The sequence below is a fragment of the Sceloporus occidentalis genome, unplaced genomic scaffold, assembly GCF_023333645.1.
Source record: "Sceloporus occidentalis isolate IW3139 unplaced genomic scaffold, rSceOcc1.0.p SCAF_7, whole genome shotgun sequence".
NCBI lineage: Eukaryota > Metazoa > Chordata > Lepidosauria > Squamata > Phrynosomatidae > Sceloporus > Sceloporus occidentalis.
Window position 1 is genome coordinate 24,624,903 of NW_028316987.1, and position 12,012 is coordinate 24,636,914.

At 40.2% G+C, this 12,012-nt stretch overlaps 1 protein-coding gene across 3 annotated transcripts in view; it reads right to left on the bottom strand.

Annotated features, from left to right (window-relative positions):
* SDHA (succinate dehydrogenase complex flavoprotein subunit A) overlaps positions 1–11,801 on the bottom strand; it is a 33,063-nt gene extending 21,262 nt beyond the window's left edge. The window contains exons 1-7 of one of the 3 annotated variants that reach the window (XM_089532406.1): positions 11,702–11,801; positions 8,232–8,344; positions 5,624–5,713; positions 3,426–3,587; positions 2,533–2,676; positions 1,606–1,770; positions 27–175 (exon numbers count right to left, since the gene is read on the bottom strand). In XM_089532406.1, the coding sequence (XP_089388532.1) occupies positions 27–175; positions 1,606–1,770; positions 2,533–2,676; positions 3,426–3,587; positions 5,624–5,713; positions 8,232–8,344; positions 11,702–11,786 (908 nt within the window). In that variant the 5' untranslated portion in view covers positions 11,787–11,801. The remainder of the gene's footprint in view (positions 1–26; positions 176–1,605; positions 1,771–2,532; positions 2,677–3,425; positions 3,588–5,623; positions 5,714–8,231; positions 8,345–11,701) is intronic. The other 2 variants (XM_089532407.1, XM_089532408.1) reach the window with 2 other exon arrangements.
* Positions 11,802–12,012: the final 211 nt, after the last annotated feature.

Consider the following 12,012-nt stretch of genomic DNA (forward strand, 5'->3'; position numbering starts at 1 on the left):
CATCAACATGATTATTAGCGTATTACCCAGTGGCGATAACTGTATTTTTTGCTCTTAAACGATGGATGGTGCCATCTTCTATACAAAGTGCAATAACACCACGACATTCTCCATTTTCCATAAGAAGGTCAAGGACAAAATATTCCACAAAGTAACTAGTGTCATATCTAAGAGACTAGAGGTAGTGAGAGAAGAAAAAAAATATTTCTATTTGTTAAAGGGCATAGGGAGCAATGTTCATTTTGTTACATAGTTAGAAAATGATTTATTAGCCTTAGTCTATAAAGTGAGCTTTGCAAATGTTCTATTCTTTGCAAAGAGTTTACCTGTTTTAGACACTTTAGAAAGTTTCCCCCCTAAACCTATGAGAATATAAAACATTAGTTTTTGCTTTCTGTAAAAGAAGAATTGAAAAAACTTTCATCTTTGTTTGCAATTTGTGTGTACGTATTATCAACATCAAGATAAATCCTGAAACTTTGTTTTCAATGTGTAAAACATTTTAAATATGTACGTACATGTATATAAATATGTATATGTTAAATATGTTTGTACAACTCCTACATGTCAGAGTTGAGAAAGAAGCTTGCTCTAAACACTGGAGTCCCATGGCTGCTAGTCAGAGTTAAAGATACTAGGCTAGATGAACAAATGGCCTGACTTAGCAGATTCTTATGAGAGTTTGAGCATTCATGTGGGAAAGCAAAAAAGTGCTTGTTGTTTAAAACAAAAATATATTGAGGACGGGAGGTTGGAGGTAGAGGGTGGCTAGAAGGGTTGGTATCCTCCTGTAGCCGTCAGTATATGTCACACTTCTGTGGACTTTTTTTGTGTGTGCAGGGGAGGGGGAATGATATTTACTATAACTCTATGTACTAAAAAATTCCATTTATCCTAGAAAAATATTGCTGGAAGAGACCACAAGGGCTATCCAGTCCAATCCCCTGCCATGCAAGAATACACAATCAAAACATTTTGACAGATGGCCATCTAGCCTCTGTTTAAAAACCTCCAAACCTCCATCTAGCCTCTGTTTAAAAACCTCCAAACCCACTACATTCCAAATTTGATAAGCATGGCCCCTATTCCTTCACCCAAGACATTGTTTCTCTCTCCTAAATTAATATAGTAATATAATAAATCTCTGTAATATAACAGATCTCTTAAGTACAACCCCAAAATAGCACATGGGATTGTATTATCAATGATGTTCAGACAGTAGGTGGTTGATGTCCATAATGGCACACATTCTTCTAAGAGTGTACGGTGAATACAATATTGGCTAATTTTGGAAAGATTTAGTGTGTCCCTAATTCAGCCATGAAACTCATTGGTAGACCAAGGGCCAGTCACTGCTGAGTTTTAGTGGGTTCACAACACAGTAAAGAAGCAACTGTAAGAATACAGAATATATGAATGATTTTGCATCCATAAGTGTATCATCTGCACATTCCTGTTTGTTTTGTCTGCCAGTGAAAGGCAGTGTCAGCAGAAAGTTTTATAAGGTCAGTTATTGACAAAATACTACAAGCAACACATCAGTCAACATTAATGTTAAACATTTATACAGTGAGTGTCATCTCTATCTGCCCAATGATTTCTTACCCGCCCATAAAGGGTGTGCAGCAATGAATGGCCTGTCCGGTCAGCTACACAGCAGCAGCGATGAGCCTGTCCCCCTTTCCCAAACTTAAGACTCTGTCCCCCAAAGGCACGCTGGTAGATCTTCCCATCCTCTGTCCGGCTAAATGGCATACCGTAATTCTCCAACTAAGGAATCCAAGAAGAGATTATTATTAACTGTGAATTTGAAAACAAGGAAATGCTAGCAAGCAACTCTTTACTCTTTTAAAATTCATATGAAAACTTTACTTCAGAAATCACAAACAAAAGCTAACTCAGAGATGAAGCAGAAGGGCCAAATGGAGTGACCAGACCCTACAGTCCCAAAGCTGGATGCTGCCATGGCCCAAACGGGCCACTAGTAGGAGTGTCTTTTTGCCACTCCTATTTCCAGTAGCTCAGAGTGGCTTCACATGAAGAATACCGAATTTTTCATTGAGAAAATGTTGCTTTCTTGTCTTGAATCTGTAAACTTTCCAAACTATTTGCAGAGAAGTTTCAGAAATGTTGAAGCTAGGTGGCAATGTTTTTCTGGTTTTTTTAATGGAAAAAGTGGATATGAGTACAGATTACAAACTAAAAGTGTCTGTGTTACTTTAGGACCATCTGCTGTATTTGGCTTGTATGTTTTGGGCCTAAGACTTCATAGTAGCTCAACTTTAGGCGCTTCTAGGGCCCGAAGCAGATGGGCCAAATAAAGTGGCTTCTGGCCACTTCGGGGGCATGGTATTTATATGACCCTCAAAGTGGGCAGAAGCTGCTCTGAGCTGCCAGAAAAAGGGAGTGGCAAAAAGCAAGTTTATCAACTAGTTGGTTTTGCACATAGTCCAATAGGTTTATATTAACTCATATAGCAATCCTTCATGAATTTTATTTAACAAATCCCATTTAATGTATTGTTATTCCTACCTCAATAACTGAAGCAGGGGCTTGCTCAGTCATGTAATGAATTGCATCCTGGTCACCTAGCCAATCAGAGCCTTTCACAGTATCATAGAAGTGCCATCTCCAGTTATCTTCTTCCATGTTCCCCAAAGCAGCATTGATTCCTCCCTGAAAATGAAATGAACAAATGTATTTCTCAAAATAAAATATTTAATAATACATTGCATTAAATGTCTTTTCAATGTAGATAAAAGTGTGTTCAGTGGCAGAAATTCAATCTCAAATTGGAACACATCTAAAGATTTTTGGTGCCATGTCATTATTATTTTTTTGCATTTGCTAATTATTTTTCTTAATATGGCAGTGTCTGATTGCAGCAGGGAATTTTTTTTTCAACCGAAAAAACAACAACAACTATACTATCCCATAAAAATGTGATTTATAATACCAAACACATTACTAAAACAAGGTGCTTAGGATTTAATAATAGTGCTGAACAACACCAGAGATTTGAACTTTTTTTGTTATCCATTTTTCCAATTATTGAAGTGTACTCAATGATTCTGTTTAAAACAACACAGAATCTATTAATGTGGCTTTACCTTCTTATAAAGCATAGTTCTTTCTAAGGTAGTGAACATCTTTCTAGATTTTTTTTACTTCACATTCAGGTTAAGTTCACGTAACAGAATCCTCCATTGTACAAGGCTTCTTGAAAACTGTAACCTCAAAACACTTTTCTAATAAAGTACAAACCATATACAGTACACATGAAAATTTATGTCAGAGAATACTAATTTATGCTCAGAGACAAATGTTGTTAGCATTGGTTCTATACAGTGACGTAAGTACACAACATCCTAGATAGTAGGCAGCCTGTTCCATGAATTATGGATTGAGCTCAAATGGTTTCTTACCTGTGCAGCTACAGTATGGGATCTGGTAGGAAACAATTTCGTAACACATGCTGTATTAAACCCAGCCTCAGATAAGCCAAATGCAGCTCGCAGACCTGCACCACCTGCACCCACAACAACTGCATCAAATTCATGATCCACTACAGGATACTGTGTTGAAATCTGAAAAAGAAATAAAAAACAACACCCATAACACTTGCAATGCATTAAGAAATAAATGTCCATAGTAGGGTGGGGTAACTATGGCCTATAGATTGGGGAGGAGCAAAGTACACTCCATGGGTTGCATGAAGAACCAAGTCCTTTTGGCAGATCCCAAAAACTCCAGGAATTTTTTTTAAATGGGAGGGAAAAAGTACTTGAAAAGTGCAAATAACTACTGGAGCAGTAATTGGCCCTGCAAACCCTCCACATCCAAATCTTTCTCAAAGCCTACAAAGTGTCCAAAATTTGGCCAAAATCAAGGAAGGGAAGACAAGATGTAGATTGACAATCATGTCCAAAAAAGGTAGCCAAAAATATGATGGTGTGATCTGTGAAGGTGACAAAAGTTTGGTTCCATGCAGCTCTCAAGCGCTGTCTGGGATGAAGGTAAACAAACTGAAGCTTAATCCAGACAAGACAGAGGTGCTCCTGATCAGCCAGAAAGCAGATCAGGGAATAGGGACTCAGCTTATGTTGGATGGGGTTACAATTCCCATAAAATCCCAGGTTCACAGCTTGGCTATATTCCTAGACTCAGATATAAGCCTGGATGCCCAAGTTTCAGTGGTGGCCAGGAGTGAATTTGCACAGCTAAAACTGGTGCACATATTCCTTGAGAAGTCAGATCTAGCTATGATGACATATGTCTTGATTACATCCCATTTGGATTACTGAAATGCACTTTGTGGGGCTGCCTTTGAAAACTGTTTGAAAACTCTGGTGGCTCCAAAAAGCTGCACTCAGGTTGTTGATTGGGGCAGGTTACAGGGCTCATGTAAATCCCTTACTACAACAGCTCCAATGGCTGCTGATCCATTTCTGGGCAGAATTCAAAGCAGAGATTATGATCTTTAAAGCCCTATACAGCTTGGGTCCAACCTATTAAAAAAAACTGTATCTTCATATATAAGTCTGCTTAAGCTCTAAGATCAACCAGGGATGACTTTATCTCAGTCCCACCATCACAGCAGGCATACCTGGAAAGGACATGGGAAAGAGCCTTCTCGAGGATGCTGGCAACTTGTGGAACTCTCTCCCCCAAAGTGGTTAGCTGCCTCCTTGCTATCTTTCTGTTTGTAGATAAAATTTCTTTCTTTAAAGTGGCATTTGGTTTTTAATATGTTGTGGCAGAACAAGCTTTCAATGGGGAAGGTGTTGTTTCTATTTTATTAAGTTTTAAATGTGTTTGTAAAACTGCTTTTAATTTGCATTTTTAATTTGTGTTTTTAATGAAAAATAGAAGTTTGGTTTAACTTTTGCACTAGGGAAAAAATGAACAGGGCAAGCACTGTCTTCAGTTCATTTTCTTGCAAAGATTGTCAATATCTTGTACCAGGGTCAAATCTTAAGTTTTGAGGAAGAGGAGTGAGCTATGTCACGGGTATCAAGCAATGATCTATTTGTACTGTCAATTATAATAAAATTCAGAGCTAAGTGGAAACTGTTCAAGAAATATACATTTGTGATGATTTTTTAAAATAAAGTCACACCAGTGAACTGGTGGAAGTCACTGAAGCACTTGAATTTAGAGACTGTTGAAGTAATGAATTCACTTTTAACAGCAGTAGCTTCTTTTTGCTGGCATTGAAAGAATATTTTGTTCTTTTGGAATCATTCATTCTAAAATCGTTTGGAAACCAATAAAGCAGGAAGGCTTGTTTTTTTTCTTTTCCAGAGTATGAACAGACATGAAGAATGAGCCACAGGGGACAGTATTCTAAGCTTTTCATGTGTTGGCATTTTTAAAAATCCACCTCAGTCAACCAACGTGGATGTTTATTGAAAGGAGAAAAATAATGATTACCACAATAATAATAATTGTTAAAAGTCCATGTTTGTTGACTGAGGTGGATGAAATACAGTAATGCAACTTTAAACTCTTAAATGCAGTTTTAAACTCTTACATCTAATGACTCTTATTGGCTTGCATTATATTTTTTTCACAAAAGATCAAACTAACATTTCACACAAACATTAGGCAAATAAGAACTTACTGCATCAGAAACTTTAGCAGATACATTTTTCTTTCCATAAACTGTGAAGTGAAAGTTACGAGAGAAAGCTTGGCTAGCTGCAGCTCCCTGCTGAAGGATGAGAAAGACAATGTTAAGACGTCTCATGAAATAAGTGACTGAAAACCATTCCTTTCAATATTTGTTCTCACTCACTCAAGATTCAGGATTCAACATATGCTATTTCATGCTGTAATTAGAATTGGTCACCATTTTTCTGGCATAGCTCCTGCATCTTCTACAGCTGCATAACATGCAGAAATTTAACACTTACAGCTTTCCCCACAATTGCCACAGGAAAAAAAATTAAAGGAAGGAATAATGAGAAGAGGCAAAGACAGCCATATGTTTACCTTCTGCTTCAACAAAAACCCAGAATTTTATTGCTTTAAACAACATCTAGATTGCCCAGATTGCATGCCTATATAATTGCTATCTTGACACTGGAAAATATGGATTTATTACTAGGTATCTCCTAAGCTGATATAACATGAACAAAATGTACCTTTAACACAGAGAGTTCCTTTGATCCGAAATCATATTACAGAGACAAGGTTTGTTATTATATATCACTGTGCTATTACGTGTCATTGTGTATTTTCAGAGTTAACCTAAGTTTAGTTTGTTCATATAAACTTTACAGTTAACATAACCTTTGGCCTGTTACAGACTGCCAAAATAAAGCTGCTTCGGGTCTCTTTGGAGGTATGCTATTTAAATGATACATGGGTCCTAAGAGTCCAGCAGTTGTGCCAAAGCCACACTCCATTCCTAAGCACTGGAGTGCAGCTTTGGTGCAGCTTCCGGATTCTTAGGATGCATGCATCATTTAAATAGCATACCTCCAAAGAGACCCGAAGCAGCTTTATTTTGGCAGTCTGTAACAGGCCTTTGTTTCTTTTATTGCTTGACATAACTCACATGAATACAGTACAATTAAAGCAAACTACTGTATTCCAAACATTTTAATCGATTTCTGGAAAACAAATCAGTATCCAGTTGTTGTTATGTATTATCAAGTAGGCTTAGATTTATAGTGATATAAGCAAAGATATACTTCCAAGAAATCCTGTTATTAAGGCCTGCTAAGGTCTTGTAAACTTAGGCCCGTTGCTTCCTTTAATTAGTCAGTGCATCAGTAATGCAGTGGATTACAGCTGACCTAAACTGACTTCCTTCTTGTAACAAGGCCACTGGACAGTCTAAACTATTTATACTTTAGACTAGAAAGAAGGCAGGGACAGGGTCTTATGATTTCAATCACATGAATTTATATTTGCTAGTACACTTGGTATTCCTATGAGTTTCTAGTTGATTTTAAGCTCTGTTCTTCAGAGGCTACAGTTATTACTTGTCACTTCCCTTCAACAAGGAAAGAGCTATTTACTGTATATACTCATGTATAAGTCTAGAAATTTGAGTGAAAAAATTGACCCCCAAAAACCTGGGTCAACTTATTCATGCGTCAATGCAAGTGCTGTACCTGAAGTCAAAATAGGAACCATCTCTTTTGAGTAGAGTAGCAAAAAGTAGGAGCTTATTGCTTCCCCGGACAACCTAAAAGAAACGCCAACGTCCTCTATTCTTTCCACTGTGGTGCTGCTTCTGATCTTTTTGAATGCTTGGACAGGAAAATAGCAGCATTCTTTGGCATCATGTTCCTTTCCTTCATTCTTTACATCCTTTGTTGCGTGCTCCTCCCTACGTTTTACCCTCAACTTATAGGTCATATCAAAATTCATAATTTTGGCTCCCAAACCTGCCCTCGACATATACATGAGGTCGACTTATAGTTGAGTATATACTGGAAGTCACTGATCAGAGGACTACTTTTCAAGCCTGGGACTCAATAACAGGCTTAAAAATGCTTCTTACTGGACCCTGAAGGATCATCACTCAACATAGTCTGCTACATCATATTCCTAATGTTCTTTCCTACTTTATAAGAAGGGCTCTTAACATATCAGCACCAGCAGATGATACAACCAATTTAATTGTTCAATTAAGTAGCAGCACCAAAGATGTTACAACTTAACTGTTCAATATAAGCATTTCCGAGGCATTTTGCCCTCATATAAGGTTGCCAAGTTCAAAAACCAAGCCCCAAAGAATCCATTGCTTTTTGCCTTCTTGTGCCCTTATTAACTATAATTTCTTCTATTATACTGGCAGCTTGCTTTTCCATAAACACTATAGCTCCTTCTAGGGCAAATTTAGGAGAGTTAAGTCACAGAACCGGTTCATTACATTACCACAAGATAACCTTGGCTGCAACTGTTGTCATAGGAAGTTACAAAGGCTTTAATAGGGGAAAAGGGCTGCAGCTGCACTGCAAAATTAATGCAGTCAGGCACTACTTTAACTGCCATGATTCAATGCTATGGATTTTGGGAATTTGTATTTTTGAGAGGTATTTAGCCTTCTCCGTCAGAAAGCTCTGGTGCCACAATAAACTACAGTACATGTTCCACAGAATGGGGCCATGACAGTTAAAGTGATGTCAAACTGCAGTGTGGCAGCAGCCAAGGACATTAGTTTTAGTGCTAAAGTACTAAGTGCTACAGTTGAAAGGAGTGTTAGCAGTAATTACAGGATTTTCTGTTAGGTGAACAAGATTTAATGAACTTTGAGCTTTTTTGTCCTCCACCTCTTCCTCCTCCTCTGAGATTGCCATAAGGAGTTCGGAGGCTTTCGCTTCCACTTCTAAATAAAAAGATAAAAATACTCTTAACAATGGTTAATTGACCCAAGCTGAATTCAAACACTGATTTATAAAGGTGGCATATTTCAACAAACCACAGTCAGTACTAAGTACATTTTAGAGTTTACATTCAATGCTAACTGGTGGTTAAAAATGGAAGCAAAATCAGCTGACCCTGGAATATTGCCAGGAGAGAGAAAGGCATTTACTCAGACTCTTTCACTAACACTAAAGTAAGTTTAGTTTTATGGCTGAACGAGACTAATTATTACGATTAGTGTCTTTATACCACTCTCGTCCCTTTTGACCACAAGCATTAGGACTTCCATATCTCTAAAGGTATTTCAATATTGGGGGGGGGGACCTTAATCAGAATGTGATTGCTCTTCAAGAGACATACTGGGGAATAAATGAGGATCTTATATATTTGAAATGTAAAAAACCAAAATAAAATAAAAATAGGGATATTTCCACTGGTCAGAAGAAGAAAAATACTGTGACTTTGTTTATAACTCTACTTTTGGGCTCAGGATTGATTCAGGTTGATAATAATGGTAGATATGTGGTGGTTCAGATTGCCTTCCAAGAGGAGTCCTTGGTGGTGGGGCTGTATGCTCTGAGACAGTGAAGCATTCTGTATGGAGCTGATGGACAAACTGGTGACCTTGTCTTATAACAACTGGCAACTTATGGGAGATTGGCATGGGGTGGTATCTCCTGAAAATGATAGAACCTCAGATAAAATCAGTACGTAGAGAGAGCTTATAGCACCTTTGAGACTAACTGAAACAAACAGATTGGCAGCATGAGCTTTCGTAGACTTCAGTCTACTTCCTCAGATGCTTTTGGGGGAGTGGAAGCCAGGCACAGACATATATGTGCCCTTGGTATGTGAGGATGTCAGTTCAAATTACATACTGTATATGTCTGTGCCTGACTTCCACTCCACCAAGTGCATCGGAGGCCTGTTACAGACTGCCAAAATAAAGCTGCTTCGGGTCTCTTTGGAGGTATGCTGTTTAAATGATGCATGCATCCTAAGAATCTGGAAGCTGCACCAAAGCTGCACTCCAGTGCTTAGGAATGGAGTGTGGCTTTGGCGCGACCTCCGGACTCTTAGGACCCATGCATCATTTAAGCAGCATACCTCCAAGGAGACCCGAAGCAGCTTTGTTTTGGCAGTCTGTAACAGGCCCGACGAAGTCTACAAAAGCTCATGCTGCCAATTTGTCTCTTACAAAGGTGCTACAAGATCTCTCTATGTTCCGATTCTACAGAATGACATGGCTATATCGTTGAAAGAAAGACGCTGGCGGCCTGAGCTTCCGTTGACTCCAGGCTGTACCTGAGGAAGTAGTCTGAAGTCTACAAAAGCTCAGGCTGCCAACGTCTTTCTTTCAGTGAGTCTCAAAGGTGCTACAAGATCTCTCTAAATAATAATAATAATAATAATAATAATAATACCACCAAATGCATCTGAGGAAGTAGACTGAAGCCTATGAAAGCTCATGCTGCCAATTTCTTTATTTCATTGAGTCTCAAAGGTGCTACAAGATCTCTCTACGTGGAGTTGGTTGAGAAATGGGAGGCATAAAAACGGAGAGGTGAGGGACTATATGCATTTTTCTGAAGGGCCAGAGATCCTTCACGAATGCAGCCTGACGTCACTTGAACTGTCAGACGTGATCAGAGTGTTGAAAGCCTTGGCCCCCAGGATGAGAAAAGGCTTACATAGGTCCAAAACAACACTGCAAAAATAATCCAGTTTGAGAGCGCTTTAACCACCCTGGCTCAATGCTAGAGACTCTTGGGAAGTGTAGTTTGGCAACTCCCTCCATAACTGTCATCTTCCGGCCTGCAAGGGAGTGACCAGGCAGACCCAGCTCCATCAGGGCTAGCCTGAAGAAGCAGAGCCCTCCCTCCAGTCCATCTGCCTTGGTCCAAGCCTCAGAGGGAGAGAATGCTGGACCTGATCCCCCCACCATTCCCTTCTCCTTTTGTGTCGTGTCTTTTAGAGGGCAGGGAACTGTCTATTATCCCCTCTGTTGTAAACTGCTCTGATTCCCAGTGATTGGGCGGCATATAAATAAATCCTATTATTATTATTTATTAAGACATTTAGTGAACTCTGTCAGAGAGAGCTCTGGTGCCACAATAAACTACAATTCCCAGGGTAGCAATGAGCCAGGGCAGCAAAAGCGGTCTCCAACGGGATTACTTCTGCAGTGTGCATTTTGGCCCATACACCAAGGCCTGTTACAGACAGCCAAAATAAAGCTGCTTCAAGTCACAGTGGAGGTATGGTGTTTCAATGATGCATGTGTCCTAAGAGTCCAGAAGTCGCACCAAAGCCACGCTCCAGGCTGGAACGTGGCTTTGGTGCGACTTCTGGACTCTTAGGACGCATGCATCATTGAAACACCATACCTCCACTGTGACTTGAAGCAGCTTTATTTTGGCTGTCTGTAACAGGCCCAAAGCTTCTTTTAGGGCTTGCATAGACAAGCCAAAATAAAGCTGCTTCGGCTCACTTTGGAGGCAACGCTTCATATGTTGCGGTGACTCCCAGCAAGCCTTGCCAGATTGACTACTCTGCTCCATCTTGACCTTCCTTATCGGTAGCTGGTCCGAAAGGTCACTTTAAATTTGAGAGTGGGTGGGTTTTTAGGTTACAAGGTTTGTATTATATTAACTAGTTGGTATTGTAATGTATTGTAACGCTGTTTACCGTCATAAGATGCCTTTGATCCAACTGGAAAGGCGGGATATAAATACATTTTGTTATTATTATTGTTATTAATTATAAGTTGAGCCAGGTCTTTCTTTTTTTTTGGGGGGGGGTGAGTAAAATGTCTTGACTTATACATCAGGATGTATAGCAGGGAGGGCTGGGCTCCTGCTTCTTCGGGGAGGATGTTGGCATCCTTGCAACTGGGTTGTGTAAGTGGGATGGGATTAGCATACTTACCTAAGGCGAAGATACAACTGGTGCTACTCAAGGATTGCTTGAATGCCAAGGAGGAGGAGGAGATATAATGCAGGGGAAGGAGAAGTCTCTTAAGAGGGGCATCCACACTGGGATATAATGCGGGTTGATAGCGCTTTAAGGAGGGTCAGGGCTCCATGCTATGGAATTCTGGGAATGGCCGTGTGTTGGGGGTCCGGAGTGGAGCTCTGCTCCGCTCCGGACCCCCAACACACGGCCATTCCCAGAATTCCATAGCATGGAGCCTTGGCCCTGCTTAAAGCGCTATCAACCCGCATTATATTCCCATTCCAGACGCAAACCAAGCCTTAACACCAGCCTCGCCCCCTCAGGCCTACAAAGAGCCCACACTCCTTCCCTCTCCGTCGCTTACCGAGCGGAACAGCGGGACGTGACGCAGCCTCCGCAGCACCGCCGCCGCCATTTTGCAGCGGCCGGTAGAAAGGGCGACTGCGCATGCGCGAAGGTGAAGCTTGAAGGGCGTCCTGACAGAACCGCGGTCACAACCTACCAGACCGTACCATTCTCAACCCGGGGGAGGTTTTTTTTTTTTCCTGAGCCCAGGAGTCCAATCCCCAAGGCTTGGAGGCACACAGACGGTTTAATTTTCTGTACTGTTAACCAAGCCGTCTTATGAATGTTAATGTTTTAAAAGGCTCCCTGTGTGTGTGTGTGTGTAGCGTA